General features: G+C 37.4%; 1 protein-coding gene across 1 annotated transcript in view; it reads left to right on the forward strand.

The window, feature by feature from the left end:
* The window catches only part of LOC150089561 (uncharacterized), a 90,045-nt gene that overhangs the window by 37,030 nt on the left and 32,958 nt on the right, over positions 1-20,057 (forward strand). The window contains exon 2 of the mRNA XM_090389537.1: positions 7,706-7,756. Within this exon, the coding sequence (XP_090245663.1) occupies positions 7,706-7,756 (51 nt within the window). The remainder of the gene's footprint in view (positions 1-7,705; positions 7,757-20,057) is intronic.

Here is a 20,057-nt window from a genome sequence, read left to right on the forward strand (position 1 = left end):
TGTGATAGCCAAATCCTCTGCTTGCACTTTCATGATTGGCGGGACTGTTAGTAATCCTGGGTATAACCTCCATGCACAAATACACTGGGTGGCCAGGTATGAACCAATATAAGCAGGGGTTGAGGTGTGGCATCTACACCAAATGGAGGAATGCCACCCCTCTGTGTTACCAGGCAATACTAGGTGGTAGATGACTCATCAACTGATGCAATACCACCACTTTGCTTATTGGAGGCTTGAAGTGGTGGAACTTATGTTTAGCCCCCAGAGCTAAGTTCCGGTCAACCCTTCCCCAACTCTTCTATCATGCAGTATGACTGACGACTTTTCAGGTTATGATGAACATCATGGCGAGATCCAATCTTCCTTACATTTTGAGGGTACAGCTCTAAAACGGTGTTCACAGGCTGGCCGCTAGTTAGTACACCAGACCGAACCTATTGGTAACTCTTTAGGAGGCTTCTAGATCAGCTAGTGTATAATCTTGCTACCTCTACTCTGCCAGATAGTGACTGGAGGGAGTCTGAGTAGTGTGTATGCGGAGGAATTGTCAAGGCCATGTTATGTCAAGGATCTGGGTATATTCTTACCATGTGTATGCCATATCCAAAAATTTCATTACTTCAATCAGCATGTACCCCCCTTTTCCTTATTATTGAATACACCATGAATTGCCGAACTAATAGAGTAAGCTTATCTGTGAAAAGATCTAAACCTCCCAAACACTTCCTAGTTCATTTCACAAATACACGTGGTCTCAATTCTAATCTAAACGATGTCCATTTACACTTGCAGTCTGCCAAACCCCATGTACTTCTTCTGATGGAATCTCGGTTATCAGTTGATTCAACTACTGCTCATCTCAGTTGCCCAAATTATTCGCTGTATGATTCCTTTTGCCTCAAAGGTGGTGTGCATACTTCCATTCTGATATTCTCTGTCAGAGACTTGGTAATTTGGAATCTCCTCTTTACAATCTTCTCTGGCTTAAAATCTCTACCTCATTGTGTCAAATTCATCTGTTGTTTCTACTGTTCTCCCAACTCCACTAATCACTTGGAGCTCTTTGACTTTCTCTCTTTGCAACTTGACTTTCTCCAGTCCAACTTTCCTAACAGTGAGGTAATTTTCCTTTCTGATTTTAATGTTCACAACTCTAGCTGGCTTTCGTTTTCTAGTCACACCGACCCAGCTGGTCGAGATGCCTCAGCATCTCGACCAGCTGGGTGGTTTTTAATGACCTTGCACAGATCGTTCATTTACCTACAAGAATACCAGATAATCCCAACCATACAGCCAACAAACAACTTTTTCTCACAAACAACCCTTCTAAGTACACAGTTGAAGTGAGTGGTCCTTTAGGTACCTCAGATCACAACTTGGTGATTGTCTCTTCTCCAATGAAGCCTTTATCTAATGGCTATTCCCAACCTCGTATTGTTTGGCATTACCAGAATGCAAAATTGGATGACCTGCGAGATTTCTTTTCCTTGGTCGGATTACTGTTTCAAAACTTCTGATGTCAACGTTTGCTCAGATCATGTCAGTGAAATTATTCTTGTAGGAATGGAATCCTTTATTCCACACTCCACTCATCCTTTATCTAAACCTTGGTTTTCCAATAAATGTGCTAAGACAGTTCAAGAGAAGAACATTGCATATCGTAATTGGCTTGTTTCCAATTCTTCAGTTTCATTTTCTGCCTACACCAACGCTAGCAACAATTGTAAAGCAGTTATTAATCAGTCCAAACTAGATTTTGAACAGTCTAAGAGTAGAAAACTTGCTTCTTGCCCTAATGGTAGCCAAGCATTCTGGTCTCTTGCCAAAGCCGCAACTTTTGCCCATCTCTGCTCCCACCTCTGTCAAAACTAGATGGTTCTGTTGTCACTTCAGCCAAGGATAAAGCGGACCTGCTAGCATCCCATTTTCCTTCCAATTCATGTATTAATGATCTTCGTAAAACACCTCCCACCATTCCTAACACGCTCCATTCAATGCCTTCTGTGGTCTTCCGTCAAAAGGATGTCAGAATGGTTTTGAGAAATCTTGATGCAAAGAAAGCTCTAAGTCCTGATGGTATTTCTCCACGTTTTCTCAACACCTGTACTCCTGAACTTACTCTTGTTCTTCGTCGACTTTTTTCACTTTCTTATTCCACAGGTGTTTTTCCTTCTGCTTGGAAATTTGCTCATATCCAACCAGTTCCTAGAAAGGGTGACAAGTCCCTCCCATCCAATTATCGTCCCATTGCAATTACTTCCACTAAAGTAATGGAGAAATAAATTAACCACCAATTCTTAAACTACCTAGAAACCTTCCGTCTGAACCACGATCGCCAGTATGGATTCCATCAGTGTCGATCCACTGGTGATATTCTCACTTATGTTACCCATATATGGACAAATTCAATGGAAAAGTTTGGTGAAACACAAGCAGTTGCTCTTGACATTTCAAAGGCTTTTGATCGTGTTTGGCATAAAGGTCTTCTAAACAAGCTTTCATCTTATGGTTTGCCAACTGTTTTTTTTAATTGGTTATCCAGTTTTCTCTCTGATCTCTCACTGAGGGTGATGGTAGATGGCTCTGTCTTCTAACTTCTCCACTAATGCTGGTGTCCCCCAAGGTTCAGTTCTTTCCCCCCACTCTTTTCCTCTTGCATATTAATGACCTTCTTCTATTGACTGGAAATCCTATCCATAGTTTTTCTGATGAAAGCACATTGCATTCCACTTTACATTTTGAAAAACCTTGCTCTGATCAATCAGCTACAACTTCTGGAATATCCGCTACCAATTCCTTAAATGCCAATCTCAAGATAATTCTCCATTGGGGCAAACACAACTTAGTTGATTTCAATCCTTCTAAAACTCAGTCTTGTCTTATATCTCACAAAAATGAATCTTCTGCTCCTATGCTTATCTTTGGTGACACTCCGATCTCTAGAAAAAATGATATATCTCTTTTTGGGATTATCCTGACTTCTAATCTCTCTTGGCACAAACACATTACAAATATTGCTTCCTCTGCATCTAAAAAATTTGGTTTTCTCTTTTGCTCTTGTTGTTACTTTTCTTCCTAACAGCTGTTCACTTTGTACAAATCGCAAATCCGCCCTGCCATGGAATATTGTTCTCACATCTGGGGTTGTGCCCCCAAAACCTCTCTCAGGCTTCTAGATTCCATTCAGAAGAGGGCAGTTAGGTTAATTAATTACTCATCTCTAACAAAGTCTCTCTACTCACTGTCTCATAGACGTATTGTTTCTGCTGCATGCCTTTTCTACAGATACTTTTATGGGTACTGTTCTTCTGAATTGGCTTCTATAATTCCTGCTCTCTCTTTCAAAACAGTCCAAACACTTGCTGCAACTAGCCAACATCCATTTACTGTCCAACTTCAAACTCACAGAACCAACTTTTCATCTTCCTCGTTTATTCATTCAACTGCTGTTTTCTGGAACAACCTTCCTTCACATGTATTTCCTGAAAATTACAGTCTACAGAAGTTCAAATCTACTGTCAACAAATATCTTTTTTCGTCTTCTCAACCTCCAACCGAAACACCGAAAAGAAAAGAGACTTGGGCTTACCCAAAGAGTAGGCTGAATTACTCGAATCCAGACTACAACTGTGCAACTTACTCGCCAAAGGTACAAACATTACAATATACCAAAAGCAAAATGAAGAGTTTCAAGATATTTTGCATTGGAAAACAACATGTGTGTGTGCAAAGAAGTCATTTCTTATGCACAAACTGAACATTGATCACAATACCTCTGAATGGCATTTGTTCAGTGATGCGTCAAAGCTAAGTTCGAAAGCAGTATTGCTTCATAATGGAAATACTTTACCATTAGTTACTCTTGTTCATGCTGTTTGCTTGAAAGAAACTTACGATAGTATGTCCCAGATTCTTGCTGCTATACGTTACAATGACTATGGTTGAAATACAGGAACTACCCGACTTACGTAAGGGTTGCGTTCTGCAGAACACTACGTAAATAGGATTTTACGTAAGTTGGGGAATTAACCTATGCTTGTGCAGCACTCGCAACTGTGCTTGCTGAATTGATTGAATCAAAAAAGAAATATTCAATGAACATGTAAATAGAATTATTTATTGTATTTATTCAATTTTTTATCTCATGTGCAGGAAAATTACAAAAGCATGCAATTTAAAAAAATCAAAATTATAAAATTACAATAAGAGAGAGGAGACAGGCATAACGTCAGTAAGATTTAACTTTCGAGCATTGTTGCCAGAATTGATGTCTTCAGCTGATAAGTATGGGGCTGGGGAGATTTAGAAGGGGTTGGCCGCTCAACCTTACGAAAGAACATTTTAATGGATGACTGGATGGTGGCTTTTCTTTTCATCATAGATTTCTTTGTAGCAAGCAAACATATCATTCACCCCTCTGTTAACTTTTAAGAATCGTTCGCTATCAGAATCCATCTTCTCAAACCTTGCCATTGCTGATGCAATTTCACGAAATGCCATTGCCATCTCTGTGGTAATGAAGCATCTCGGCTCCTCATTTGGTTCATCTTGACCTTCGTCAGCATTTTATTTTTTCACTATCACTGCCTGCAAGTCAATAAGTTCTTTGTTAGATAATTTCTGCCCAGGCCTTATTAATGTTTAAGATGGAGTGGTAAATATTGTAAGTTTTCAAAAAGTCTCTTAATGTAAAATTTTTCTCATCTACTGCAGACAATGCTTGAAGCAAATGTTGTGCATAAATAGTATGCTTTTAAATTCGAAATAACACCCTGATCCATAGGTTGGATGAATGAAGTCATGTTTGGTGGTAGAAATATGACTTGTGTTAGAATTGAAATCATCTAGATGCTTAGGATATCCAGGAGCATTATCTAATAGAAGCAAAATCTTGAAAGTAAGTTCATTGTCTTTACAATATTTTTCAACCTCGGGAATGAAGCAGCATTTAAACCAATCCTCAAAGAAAGATATTGTTATCCATGCTCTCAGATTCAATTGGAAATGCACAGGTAGGGTGGCTTTATTGATGCCCTTAAATGCACAAGGATTTCCAGAATGGTACACAAGCAGATGTTTTAATCTGTAATCTCCTGCTGCATTAGCCCCAGGCAAGAATGTGGTGCTATCTTTTGATGCCTTGAAACCTGGAATTGTATTTTCCTCTTTGGCAATGTATGTTCGATCTGGCATTTTTTTCCAATACAGAGCAGTCTCGTCAATGTTAAAAATTTGAATAGTCACCTTCATCGATAATTTTTTTTCCCACACAAATAACAAAATTTCTCTGCAGCTGCAGAATAGTCACTGATGACCTCACCGCACACTTGAACGTTGTGGAAACCAGCACGATGCTTGAACCTATTAAACCACCTGTTGCTTACCACAAACTTAGGTTGGGGTTCACCGTACTTACCCTTAATATCTTTATAAATACTTGTTGCTTTTGTTTGAATGGTCATTAGACTCAGGGGCACTTGCTTCTGAATCTGATTTTTCCATCCATATTATTAACAGCTGTTCCATCTTCGATATAGCACCTGAATGCTGTTTTGTGATCACTGTTGATCTTAAGTGCGTTGATCCTTTGACATGTTCTTTTATACGGGCACTGTCCTTTAAAATAGTATTCACTGTTGAAGCAGCAAGACCTAATTCCCTTGCAATAGATGACAAACTTTGTCCCACTCTGTACTTAATCATTTTCATCTTCATTTCTAAATCAGTTTTGTTTCGTTTCCTGGTACTACCACCTCTTGCACTTTTCGTTGGTCGCATAGGAATGAAGAGAATTCTGAAAATTTGTTTTTTATATGATTGAAGATTTCAGCGAAGGGGAACACATTTCACCATAATAATGTAAATACCCGCACAATTGCAGTTATCGGGATTATTGAAAATGCAATAAGATAGTTTGCTACCAATTTATAATTAGAGCACTAACAGAAAAGCCCAATAAACTGGAAAGTGCAACTTGTTTTTATTGTTTCATGGTAAGTGACCTCCAGAAATGTGTTTTTGAAAAATATCACAAAGGCGTTCAATTTTGAATGCCTTTGTGACCTTATAACTGAACATATGATAATGAAGAAAGGGTAGTGCAATTTCCATTAAATAGCTTTGATACTAGAGAGCTATTACGTGCTCGATAATTCCTATATTCTATTATATTATGAATCAACAGGGCTTACCTTTATTTTTTGATATAGGAAGCTTCTTTTCCAACTCTCCTTGTCCAACTCGCTAATAATTCATGGGGAAGGCGATATCAATTTTGCAAAACATTGTCATAAAGTTAGATTTTGGAGGTCTAAACGGGCTAATAATTAAGGATCAATTTTTCTTTTTGGTCCTGTGGCTGGAATTTTGAGTTAAATTTAGGGGTCTAATAATGGGGGGAGGGGTTGGGGTTATTCTCAATATTCCTTAAGTTGGACTAGAACTTTTCGGGGCATCATGTTCACAGGAAGAGAGTTACTCACAATTAATCCGAAACTTTTTTTTCTTTCCTTATGTTGTAGTATTTGTTCTTCACGCATGCGTATAAGTGACCAATCGTCGGACAATAGGAATGGCCTACGGATATTGATTGAAGTTTCATGTAGTTTCATCTCTAAGGTTTCTGCAATGAGTAGTTTGTAGTAGTTGTGTTGAATATTTATAATTTTTGTTTCAGTGAAGCCAAATGCACGTCGTTCATTTATTGCGTGGAACGAAAGTTCCGATGCATTTGAATGACCCGCCCGCACCGAAGCTTTGTGTTGTTTTGCTCGAAGCTGTGCTACTCCCATGGTGGATCCTACGTAGACAGCCTCACAATTTTTGCATGGTATACTGTATACGAGGTCATGCTGTGATTCAAACACCACATTCCAATCACAACATGACCTGTGATTGGAATGTGGTTCAGCCAGCAGGCAGGCTGGTTCTCCTGCTTGCTGGCTGAAAAAGGCTAATTTAGTTAGAGTAAGTAGTAAGAGAGGGTACAAAATATGCACAATGTTTAGGCAAATTTTTAATCATAGTATGAAAGTATTAATATTATTTTTGCATATTAAAACTATATGTAGTAGTGATAACAAAAAAATAATAATATTATTATACTATCTCAGTATTATACGAGTTTTCCTCCCTATTCATTAAGTGGTTTGGATTAGATGTTGATGCAACCAGATCTTTGTTTTTTTGAACAGACTAAAATGCCAATAATAATAAAAAAAGTTTATATTTGAACCATATCCACAGCATAACAGTACTTATTGTTATTGATTTTACATAAATCAGCATCTAATTCTGTATTGTGCTAATGTATTATGTCTGCTAAGTGTGTATTTGGGGAGGGGGATATTTAGATATGTGGGCTGAAAAACCTGGAATAGCTCATGGGATGGGACAGCCTCTCATTAAAAAGGCCTTTAAGAATTCCTCCAATCTCCAACTGAATTCTAATCCCAGCTTCTCCAAAGGAGTGACAAATGGCAAAACCACTATACTGTATATTTACTGTTTTGCTGCGTACTATGACTTTTCTTATGAACATGATCTCCCAGGTTTTCATTCGTATGGCATTCGTATCATCTGCAGGTTGTGATAGAAGTAACAGTATCATATTTTTAAATCAGTAAACAAATAATAACAATAATAATACATTGCTTTGTATATGGCTATTAATAAATATTTTTTTTTTTTTTTTATCTTTTAGGAAGTCAAATGGGGAAAATGTCCACAGTTAAAGCCAACTGAGAAAGACCAGGTAAGTCACACATTAGCAAGGGCACATGATGCAAGAAAGCAAGCCACAGCCAAAAAACATACACCCTCCCCTTCTCATTTCACCCATTCACTCGCTCCAAATGTTTGTCCAATTCTGCATGAATGTGTTTAAGCTATCAACTTCTACAACGACAGGTGGAAGTTTGTTCCAGCAATTAACCACCCACTGGCTAGAGGCAAACTTCTGCACATCTATCTTACAACTGTCTTTCCTCAATTTGAATTTATGCTCTCTCAGGTGATTATTCTGAGCAAGAGGAAGAATCCCATCAGCATTCTCAAACCATTCAAGGCTTTATATACCTCAATCAGATCACCTCACAGGTGCCTAGTCTCCAGACACTGTAATTTGTAAAACTTAAGCCTTACTTCGTAAGTGCAACCCCTTTGTTCCATTCACTAATCTTGTTGCCATTCTCTGTACTTGTTCCAACAGCTCTACATCCTTAAAATGAGGTCTCCAGACATTTGTATAAGGCCTGACCATTGCCTTATACAAGGGGATAATCACCTCCTTATCCCTGCTAGAAAAATTCCTATATGTCATTGACAAGACACCATGAGCTACTCTTGGAGACCATCTGCACTGCTCAGAAAACTTCATATCTGCCTGCACAATTACCCCCCAGGTCCTTTTCTTTCTCTGCCACTGTCAATGTAGATAGCACAGAGTTGATATGTCACTCTGGGGTTACTGCTTCCCATATGTAGTACTTTACATTTGTCACCTCTCAGCCCAACTGCTCAACTTTTCTAGATCCTGTTGCAGCAGCGTACTGTCATTAGTGTTCTTAACAACCCTATCAACCTTCGTATCATCTGAAAACTTGGACATTAAGCTTGATGTAACATCATCAATATCATTTATAAATACAGAAAACAACAATGGACCCAACATTGAACCCTGAGGGACTCCATTAATAACATTAGTCCATAATGAGCAGTGTCCATTGATTACCATTCTGTCTTCTCCCACTCAACCATCCCTTTATCCATAGCAGCAACTTGCCTCCAATGCCACACTGCTCCAATTTGTGCAGCAGTCTTCCATGTGCAACAGTATCAAAAGCCTTTCTAAGATCCAAATATATGATATCAAAATTATTCTTTGCATCTAGTTCCTTTGTAACTACATGTGATGACAAAAAAAAAAAAAAAAAATTATTTTCAGTTACTGAATTATTTTTTATGACTAATATAATTAGTAATACAGTGGATTCCGGTTATTTGGGCCACCGGTTAATCGGGGCAGCCGTTTATTTGGGGCAAATCTTAAAAAACAAAAACCAATCGAGAAAATAGCCAGGGTTTACTTCGCTTAATTGGGACAAAATGCCGTTTAATCGGGACAGGAGACCTCAGTACTGGAGATTACACTACGATTGTCTCCGACCGTACCACGTAGTTCGGTCGGATTTCTGGAGGTCACAACCATAAAACAATAAAAACAATTAGCAGTCACCTGTTTATTGGGCTTTTCTGTTAGTGCAATCTATCATAAAAGGACAGTAAACTCGATCTTATTGAATTTGCGGTAATACTGACAGCTGGAATTCTGTGGGTTATTATGGTAAAATGTGTTTACACTTCCATGGAATCTTCAATCATATAAAAAAAATAATTTTCAGAATCTTCTCTTCATTCCTATTTTTAAAGCTTTGTGATTTGTTACTCCATTCTCACTTGCGCGTTTTGTGTTACTTGTAATTTGTGTGTGCCGTGTCCTTTGTTATTGATTGCTTATCTTTTTACTGTTTTAAATTTTAGCCCCCACCCACAAATGTCAGTGAATAGAAATGTCAACTAGTTAGTATGTACATATTACAGTACGTATTAATTATTCCGATTATCACGTATATTCTTCCGATTTTCACGTATCATTAATTTTTTAATTGGTAAGTAATAAAGAGTAAATCTGTGCTTAATATATCTTTACTTTTATAGCCTGTGGATAATATTCCTCCTATTTTCGCTAATTAGAATCGCTGTTTAATAGAATTAAAATTCAATTCACAAACGTGATCACAATGACCGGCGCTTACAACACATCGTATAATGAACGGTACTTTACTGTGGTGAGTTCGTCGTAATGTGATTTGATTGTACAGTGAAGTAATTGTAAGGGGGGGGGGGTAAATTGTATTTTTAACTATTCGGGCCAAAATGCACTAGTCCCGATGTGTCCCAAATAACCGGAATCGACTGTATATTAAATAAATAAATAAAATAAAAAAAAAACTAATGAATTGTAGGTACTACCAGAAACAATAAATGGAATAAAATATGCACTGGTCAAAACCAATTAGGATTTCAATGCACTATTTGGAAGTCTGCTATATTGATATCCATTGTGGCTGTTATAATAGTACATGTTTATGGAATAACTGTATATTAGTAAAATAATAAGAGGAGTTTACCTCAATATAGTGCATAGAACACTTCCGTATGATACCCTCCAGAAATTAAAACGGAAAAAACGAAAAAATCGACAACTTACCGGTACATTAGAGTACAATATAAATAATTAAATAAACAATTTAACACAATTCAAATCAAATTAACGCAATTAAAAGAATCAAACGAAAATATGAGGAAGGAAAATCGTTTTGAATATTTTTGTTTGATTCTTTTAATTGCGTTAATTTGATTTTTAATTGTTTTATATTGATTTGAATTGTGTTAAATTGTTTATTTAATTATTTATATTGTACTCTAATGTTACCGGTAAGTTGTCGATTTTTTTCGTTTTAATTTCTGGAGGGTAATCATACAGAAGTGTTCTACGCACTATATTGAGGTAAACTCCTCTTATTATTTTACTAATATTATTATCTACGTAGAACATATTACGTAGTACAGCTCTGATTCATACTATCGGAATAACTGTATATGTAAATTTATTAAGTTCTCCAACAAATATAGGCTGAGAACATTCAAATTTAGGTGTGATTTGTTCGGTAAATACCCAACTATATCACAGACATGTCTGATTCAAGAATTACAGCTGCAAAAGACAACATATGTATCGGTTACCATAGTGAAGCATCTGAAAATGTCATCTCATACGAATTTCCTGGAGTCTACCGCATGGAGACTGGAGGTGGTACAGTGGTAATGCAAGTTTAGCATGATTTGATGTATCATAAAGTGCTATTGGCAGATTGTGGAATTAGTCACAAGAAACCCAGATTGCAGACATACACGTTAGGATCTTAAACAACTTATTTGTATGTGAAATCCCCCACCTTGTCTATTATATTCAACACTAGAATGCAATCCAGCTACAGATGCCTTGCAACAACAGGGACTTTGTGTGAGAAGACCTATGATAGGTGTTCCATTGAGTGCTTGACATTGTAGACCAGAAGAATGTGGGCACTTGAAAGTCGTAATTCGACTGATGAGGAATGGTGCTGTATGGTTTTCAGAGTTGAGTTCAGTTACAGCCTGCCTGCCTGCATTTGGATTCTCTTTGGGTCCTAGTGTATGTTTTTTTTTTTTTTTTTTTATGAGAACCCCAAACACGAGAGGTATTAGAACCAATAGTACTTAGTACCGTGCTTGAGTTGGAGGTTGAGAAGACGAAAGAAGATATTTGTTGATATTGGACTTGAACTTCTGTAGATTGTAATTTTCAGGAAATACGTATGAAGGAAGGTTGTTCCAGAAAACGGCAGTTGAATGAACAAATGAGGAAGATGAAAAGTTGGTTCTGTGGGTTTGAAGTTGGACAGTAAATGGATGTTGGCTGGTGGCGGCACGTGTTCGGACTGAAAAGAGAGAGCGGGAATTATAGAAGCCAATTCAGAAGAACAGTGCGTCTATGAGAAAGCGAGTGGAGAGACTCTGTTAGAGATGAATCATTAATTAACCTAACTGCTCTCTTCTGAATGGAATCAAGAAGCCTGAGAGAGGTTTTGGGGGCACCACCCCAGATGTGGGAACAATATTCCATGGCAGGGCGGATTTGCGATTTATACAGAGTGAGCAGCTGTTTGGAAGAAAAGTAACGCCGAGAGCGAAAGAGAAAACCAAGTTTTTTAGATGCAGAGGAAGCAATTTTTGTAATGTGCTTGTGCCAAGAGAGATTAGAAGGCAGGGTAATCCCCAAAAGAGATATATCATTTTGCCTAGAAATCGAAGTGTCACTAAAGATAAGCATAGGAGCAAAAGAATCCTTTTTGCGAGATATAAGACAAGATTGAGTTTTGGAAGGATTGAAATCAACTAAGTTGTCTTTGCCCCACTGGAGAATTACCTGAAGATCGGCATTTAAGGAATTGGCAGCAGATTTTCAAGAACTTGAAGCTGATTGAGCTGGACAAGGTTTCTCAAAATGGAAAGTTGAATGCAATGTGCTATCATCGGCAAAACTATGGATAGGATTTCCAGTCAATGGAAGAAGGTCATTGATATTCAAGAGGAAAAGAGTGGGGGAAAGAACTGAACCTTGGGGGACACCGGCATTAGTGGAGAAGTTAGAAGACAGAGAGCCATCTACCATCACTCTCAGTGAGCGATCAGAGAGAAAACTGGATAACCAATTACTAAAAACAGTTGGCAAACCATAAGATGGAAGCTTGTTTAGAAGACCTTTATGCCAAACACGATCAAAAGCCTTTGAGATGTCAAGAGCAACTACTTGTGTTTCACTGAACCTTTCCATTGAATTAGTCCATAAATGGGTAACATAAGCCAGAATATCACCAGTGGATCGACACTGACGGAATCCATACTGGCAATCATTGATCAGACGGAAGGTTTCTAGGTAGTTTAAGAATTGGCGGTTAATTGATTTCTCCATTACTTTAGAAAGAGTAGAAGTAATTGCAATGGGACGATAATTGGATGAGAGGGATTTGTCACCCTTTTTAGGAACTGGCTGGATATGAGCATATTTCCAAGCAGAAGGAAAAAACACCTTTGGAATAAGAAAGTGAGAAAAGGCGGCAAAGAATAGGAGTAAGTTCAGGAGCACAGGTTTTGAGAACAAGTGGAGAAATACCATCAGGACCTGGAGCTTTCTTAGCATCAAGATTCATCAAAATCCTTCTGATATCCTTTTGACGGAAGACCACAGGAGGCATTGAATGGTGCGTGTTAGGAATGGTGGGAGGTGTTTTACCAAGATCATTAATACATGAGCTCGAAGAAAAATGGGATGCTAGCAGGTCAGCTTTATCCTTGGCTGAAGTGACAACAGAACCATCTGGTTTGGACAGAGGTGGGAGCAGAGATGGGTAAAAGTTGCGGCCAATAGCTTTGGCAAGAGACCAGAATGCTCGGCTACCATTAGGGCAAGAAGCAAGTTTTCTACTCTTAGTCTGTTCAAACTCTAGTTTGGACTGATTTACAATTGTTGCGAGCTTTGGTGTAGGCAGAAAATGAAACTGAAGAATTAGAAACAAGCCAATTACGATATGCAACATTCTTCTCTTGGACAGCCTTAGCACATTTATTGGAAAACCAAGGTTTAGATAAAGGACGAGATTTTAAAGTGGAGTGTGGGATAAAGGATTCCATTCCTGCAAGAATAATTTCACTGACACGATCTGAGCAAACGTTGACATCAGAAGTTTTGAAACAGTAATCAGACCAAGGAAAAGAAGTCTCGCAGGTCATCCCATTTTGCATTCTTGTAATGCCAAACAATACGAGGTTGGGAATAGCCATGAGATAAAGGTTCCATTGGAGAAGAGACAATCACCAAGTTGTGATCTGAAGTGCCTAAAGGAGCTCTCACTTCAACCTTGTACTTAGAAGGGTTGTTTATGAGAAAAAGATCAAGCGTATTGGCTGTATGATTAGGATTGTCCGGTATTCTTGTAGGTAAATGAACAATCTGTGCTAGGTCATTAGTAATTGCAAAAGCCTCAGCATCTCGACCTGCTGGGTTGGTGTGACTAGAAAACGGAAGCCAGCTGGAGTTGTGAACGTTAAAATCACCAAGGAAAATTACCTCACTGTTAGGAAAGCTGGACTGGAGAAAGTCAAGTTGCAAAGAGGGGGAGTCAAAGAGCTCCAAGTGATTAGTGGAGTTGGGAGAACGGTAGAGACAACAGATGAATTTTACACAATGAGGTAGAGAGATTTTAAGCCAAAGAAGATCAAAGAGAGGAGATTCCAAATTGCCAAGTCTCTGACAGGGAATATCAGAATGGACATATGCACAAGTACCACCTCTGAGGCGAAAGGAATCATACAGCAAATAATTTGGACATCTGAGATGAGCAGTAGTTGAATCAACTGATAACTGAGATTCAGTCAGAAAAAGTACATGGGGTTTGGAAGACTGCAAGTGGAAATGGACATCGTTGAGATTGGAATTGAGACCACGTATATTTGTGAAATGAATTAGGAAGTCCTTGGGAGGTTTAGATCTTTTCGCAGATAAGCTTGCTCTATTATTTTGACAATTCATGGTGTATTCAATAGTAAGAAAAAGTGGGTGGGACATGCTGTATGAAGTAATGAAATTTTTGGATATGGCGTACATGTGGTAAGAATATACCCAGATCCTTGACATAACGTGGCCTCGACAATGCTCCCCGCATACACACTACTCGGATTCCCTCCAGTCACTATCTGGTAGAGTAGAGGTAGCAAGATTATACACTAGCTGATCTGGAAGCCTCCTAGAGAGTTACCAGTAGGTTTGGGCCGGTGTACTATCTAGCGGCCGGCCTGCGAACACCGTTTTAGAGCTGTACCCTCGAAATGTAAGGAATATTGGATCTCGCCACGACATTCATCATAACCTCAAAAATCATCAATCATACTGCATGATGGAAGAGATAGGGAAGGGTTGGCCGGAACTTAGCTCTAGAGACTAAACATGGATTCCACCACTTCAAGCCTCCAATAAGCAAAGTGGTGGTATTTCACCGGTTGATGAGAGTCATCTACCACCTAGTACTGCCTTGTAACATAGAGGGGTGGCGTTCCTCCATGTGGTGTGGGCGCCACACCTCGCCCCCTGCTTATGTTGGTTCACACCTGAGTGGTCACCCACCATGTACTTGTGCATGAAGGTTATACCCAGGATTACTAACAGTCCCACCATCGTGAAGGTGCAAGCAGAGGATTTGGCTGTCATAGACCGTCCGGACTTCGCCGAAATTGGGTCCACTTGACTTGAGTGTCACCCGAATATCAGTTCCATCAGCGTTTTAGACTCCCAGGTAGCAAGAACAGCTTGTCTGGCATATCTGAGAGAATGTCTGTGACAACATCAAGGACCCAATGTAGAGGAACAATCAGTTTGGTGGAGATGGAGTGCTAGTATAGGGTGGCATTAGCCTCTGTGGTTGTACATACACACCTCCCTTGTCAGGAATAAAGTCCTAACTGTATGCAGGTATAGGTTAGGTGTGTGTGTTAAACTCTAAAGCTATGAGGCATCAGAATATGCCTGTAATTGCATGTATTCTTCAGTCGTTTGCTGAGCGAAAAAACAAGAGTTTCTGGAAGAAAAGCATGCAAACCCTGCCTGAGGCCAACTAATTCAGCCGCCACACTGTAAAGGGGGGGGGGGAAGCTCATAAAAAAAATTCCTTGGATCATTGACAGGATTCGAAGAGGATTTTCCACTTGGTGCAGGAGGATTATAACCACTATGCAGCTGTAGAGATGAAATGAAATGAAATCTGGCAAGCCATGGTCCTTCCCTATGCTGGTGCTGTAGGTGAAAGTTCATTCTAAGAGACAACAACAAAGGCTGCATCGAGGAGGGTGAAATCTGTGTATTGGTATGCAGATGCCAGATTCTGATGGGTGTTGTACCATCATGGTAAATATTTGGTTTCAATGTTTATGTTAAGTGCTGGCTAATTATATATACTGCTGAAAATTGAAAAAAAAGTGAGAACCGAAATTATTACTTTTGGAATATTTAGTTTTTTAGCAGTGAATTCTTATTGTATTTGAATTTATTAGTGCAGTTCTGATAATTATTATCAACCTGTTTTCAAATTTCAAAACAGCTTGATAACCTGTTTTAAAATTTGACAGAATGCTACCAGCAGGTTGTGTAGTGAGTTTCAAGAAACCTAGACTGTGGATATCCATGTCAAAGTCATGACTTCTACTGCTCCATTTTCACAACTGGGGTGGATTATGCTGTTGTCAAAATTTGGAACAGTAGTGTCATGGTTTAGACTGTTTTTATATCTTATTAAGAAATTCCATCATTTATATCCTTGCTTTTAATAAATGTTTGATTGAATCTACTTGCCTTTGGAGTACTGTATAAATTCTTGTTTAGGAAATATCTCTGTTCTGCTTAATTCAAATTAGTGTTGCATAGAAAAAAAATACAGTCTGCATTGTTAGAGGGCCCAAATTAGTGAGGATTTCATCTACAATTTTATAAGTCCTTTAGTAGTTATCAATTTGACCAAATAATAGAAAGATGTCTGCTTTTTCAAAATTTTCTCTTAAAGGAGGAAAAAAAAAAGAATTACTTCATCTACATTTTAATTCAAAGTTTATTGACATTAATCAATGTAACTTTGAATGATGAATTTCTTGTACTTTTCCAGTTTTTATGATTTCTTTGTGAACTCTTTTAACATCCTTTTTTTGATTCCTGTTACTAGGAATATACTTTTCTAAATTAAAATTAATAAGAAATCATTTTCAATCTGTATTTTCTCATAATGGATTATAAAATTTAGCAATAATATCTATAGAAAATTAAATATGCAAGATTTTGCATAGAACTATTAATACTAAATTTGGAATCTTTAAACAGTTTTCATTAACCAAAGCTAAAAAACAAGCTTTCTTTAAATTTAGATAAAATAGTCTTCTTGTTGACATTATAAATTAGGTTTACTTTTAATTTTTTTTTTAATTATTGTTATATTTTATACAACAGAACCTCTAAAATTTGTAATTTCAAAATTTTGGTACCTTTTGAATATTTCTCTGAGAGTAGTTGACTCTACAAGGGCAGAGGAAAATAGGCTGGCTAGATTTAAAAAAAAACCAAAAAACCCACAAACACTGTAGGTGCCAAATTTATGCGTTATATTCCATTAATTGTTTCCAAACACCAGTTTTCATTTTACATATTTTCTAGACTATGTCATTGTTGTTATGTATTTCCAATATTTCATTCTGTCATTCATTCTGTGAGATATTTAGTACTATTTCTTAATAATACAGTAGCTTAATAGTCACTTAATGGTCTATAAAGATATAAAAAAACAACATTTTGGAATTCAAAAGTACATCACCAAGTGTGTCAAGGTTACTACTCAGGATTTCTAAGAGGTATAAACTAAAGGTTATAATGATATATCCACCAACATCGAGCCATGATGATGAAAAGGTTAAAGAAATGTACACCAAAATGCAGAGACTTCTAGATGAACAGAAAATCACTACACCATCATTATGGGGGACTTCAGTGGTAAGTTTGGAAAGAGACAAAACAGCATATAAAGGGAAAATATAGGAAATTTTGGAATTGGTAAAAGAAAAGAAAGAGGTGAAAGACTTACAGAATTTGCAGAATCTCGAGGAGAGTGGGCAATGAAATTTTTTTTTTTTTCAAAAAAGGTGAACAGAAAGTGGGCATTTTTCAGAAAGGGTGAACAGAAAGTGGACATGGAAGAGCCCAAATGGATTAACAGCTAATGAAATAGACTTCATCCTCACTAACAGAAGATATATCGTGAATGATGTTACCGTCTTGAACAAGGCAAATGTCGGAAGTGATCATAGAATGGTAAGATGCACGCTTAATATAGATGTAAGAAAAGAAAGGAAAAAAAAACTGACTTGAGTAAATAATATAAAGGTCTTGGAAATAACAGAAGAGGAGAAAAAGCAGTATGTACTGGAACTTAAGAAACAAGTTTGAGCTTCTGCAGACGGCTCAGGACCAAGATATCGACGAGGAATATTACAACTTTGTGAAAGTGATAAAGCCCAAGAAACCTATAGGTAAAAAGAAATCCAAAGAAGAAAAAATTAGTCAAGAAACACTTGTTATGATGAACTGAAGACGACAAATGAAGAGCAAGATAAACACTTACAAGGATAAAATTGAGTATATATACTGAGTTATGCAAAGCCATTAGAATGAGACTCAGAGAGGACATAAGAAGATTTAACACAAGAAAAGTAAATCAGAAGTCATGAGCACTAATACAGAAAGACAAATGATACTGAAACTGAAGAATAGTGGTATACTTATAAATATTAGAGATGGCATAATTCAAATAGCAGAAGACTATTTGAATTATAATATTCTACATAAATTATATAAGGAGCGAGGAAATGATGCCCAGCAGTGGGGAAGATGGATCACAAATCTGCAACACATACGACATACCTGATATCCTTCCTGATGAGATAGAACATGCATTGAAGAAAGTGAAGAATCAAAAAAGTCCTAGATCAAGATGAAGTTACTGTAGAGTTGTTAAAATTATCAGAAAGAGACATGACACAGAAACTGGCAAGACTCTTCATAAAATACATTAGGAAAGGCATGACCCTCCAAGGAATGAATGAAATAATGCAATCATAATTTTGCTGCATAAGAAAGGAGACAAATCAGAAACTGGAACTTATAGATCAATTAGCTTATTGTCCCATATTTACAAGTTGTTCACAAGGGTCATTACTAACAGATTCAAAAGAATATTTGATGAGAATCAACTGAAAGAGCAAGCTGACAGTAGGACAGGATTCTCAACTATGGATCACCTCATGTAATATCACAGCTAATGGAGAAAGCAAATGAATATAAAACACTATTAGCTGTGATATTACAGCTAATATTTGTGGATTACGAAAAGGCATTTGACTCCATACAGCATAAGGCAATGTTTCGAGCACTGGAAAGACAAGGCATAGATGCCCCATACATTATGATTTTGAAGAAAATATATGAGAATGCTACCTCCTTTATTAGACAAGACCAAGACAGTAGCAAATTTAAAATTGAGAAAGAAGTTTGACAAGGAGACACGATATCTCTGAAGTTGTTTACTGCTGCCCTTGAGGAAGCTTCCAGAAGATTGGACTGGTCGCAGAAAGGAGTCAATGAATGGAGAGTACCTAAACCATTTACGATTTGCAGATGAAGTTGTGATCATAAGCCACGATCCTGAAGAATTAGAGGAAAATCTTAATCAGTTATGCAGAGTTAGTAAGGATTTCAAGCTAAAGATGAATATGGCTAAAACAAAAGTAATGATGAACAAGTATGCCACAGAAAGGGATATAATCATTGAAGTAGTAGAAATTGAAAAGGTGGATTCATATACTTATCTTTTGACAAGTCATTAGCTGTAACAATGATAAATGGCTGGAAGTCAAGAAAAGAATAAATTTTGGATGAATAACATTTAGGAAATATAGTCACATACTGAGGAACAATAACCCAATTTGTCTGAAACATAAAATAATTAACCAATGTATACTCCCCACCATGACTTATGAAAGTGAAACTTGGACACTCACCAAAAGAATGGAAGAGAAGTTGAGAACTACACAGCGAAGAATGGAAAGAATTATATTGGGAGTCAGACTGTTAGATAAGAAGAGAATCACATGGATTAGGCAGCAAAGTCAAGTAAAGGACATTCTTATCAAAACTAAAGAACTGAAATGGACTTGGGCAGGACATATAGCTTGGAGACGTGATGACAGATGGACTAAGAAAATAACAGAATGGTACCAAAGAGGAGCTAAAAGAAAACCGACGACGACAACAGAGATGGAGAGATGAAATTAAAGAGTTTGTGGGCAGTAAATGGATGGCCATTGCACAAAACAGAAGGAAATAGAAAGTTGCCGGAGAGACCTTCATCCTGCAGTAGATGGAAAATGGCTGATGATGAAAAGTACGGTAACACTTATTTAGTTTTTAAGGCAATTTGATTGCTGATATATCACACTATTATACTTCATATTAAAAATATTTTACAATCACAACATACCAGAAGCAGCATTTGAATCTGTGACCTTTATTTCTTGGGCAAGTACATTTTACCCAATCCGGTAGTACAGGTTAACATTTTGGCTTAATCTGGTGACTATTGTTCTGTGGAGATTATAGAGATCACTGCTACTGATTATTGAATGCAAATAACCTTCTGAATATTTAGGCCGTATGCATAACTTTCTAGGAACTGAAATTTAAAAAAAAATCTGGAATGGAATGTGCTATGAACTGAGGATGCCACATTTATGAAATTTTACACTCACGCACACTACAGCACCTTATTTACTTAATTATTCTGCATAATTCTGCAACTTAATTA

Source organism: Mastigoproctus giganteus, chromosome 2 (genome assembly GCF_048544385.1).
Source record: "Mastigoproctus giganteus isolate SK-2022 chromosome 2, ASM4854438v1, whole genome shotgun sequence".
Classification (NCBI taxonomy): Eukaryota; Metazoa; Arthropoda; class Arachnida; order Uropygi; family Thelyphonidae; genus Mastigoproctus; species Mastigoproctus giganteus.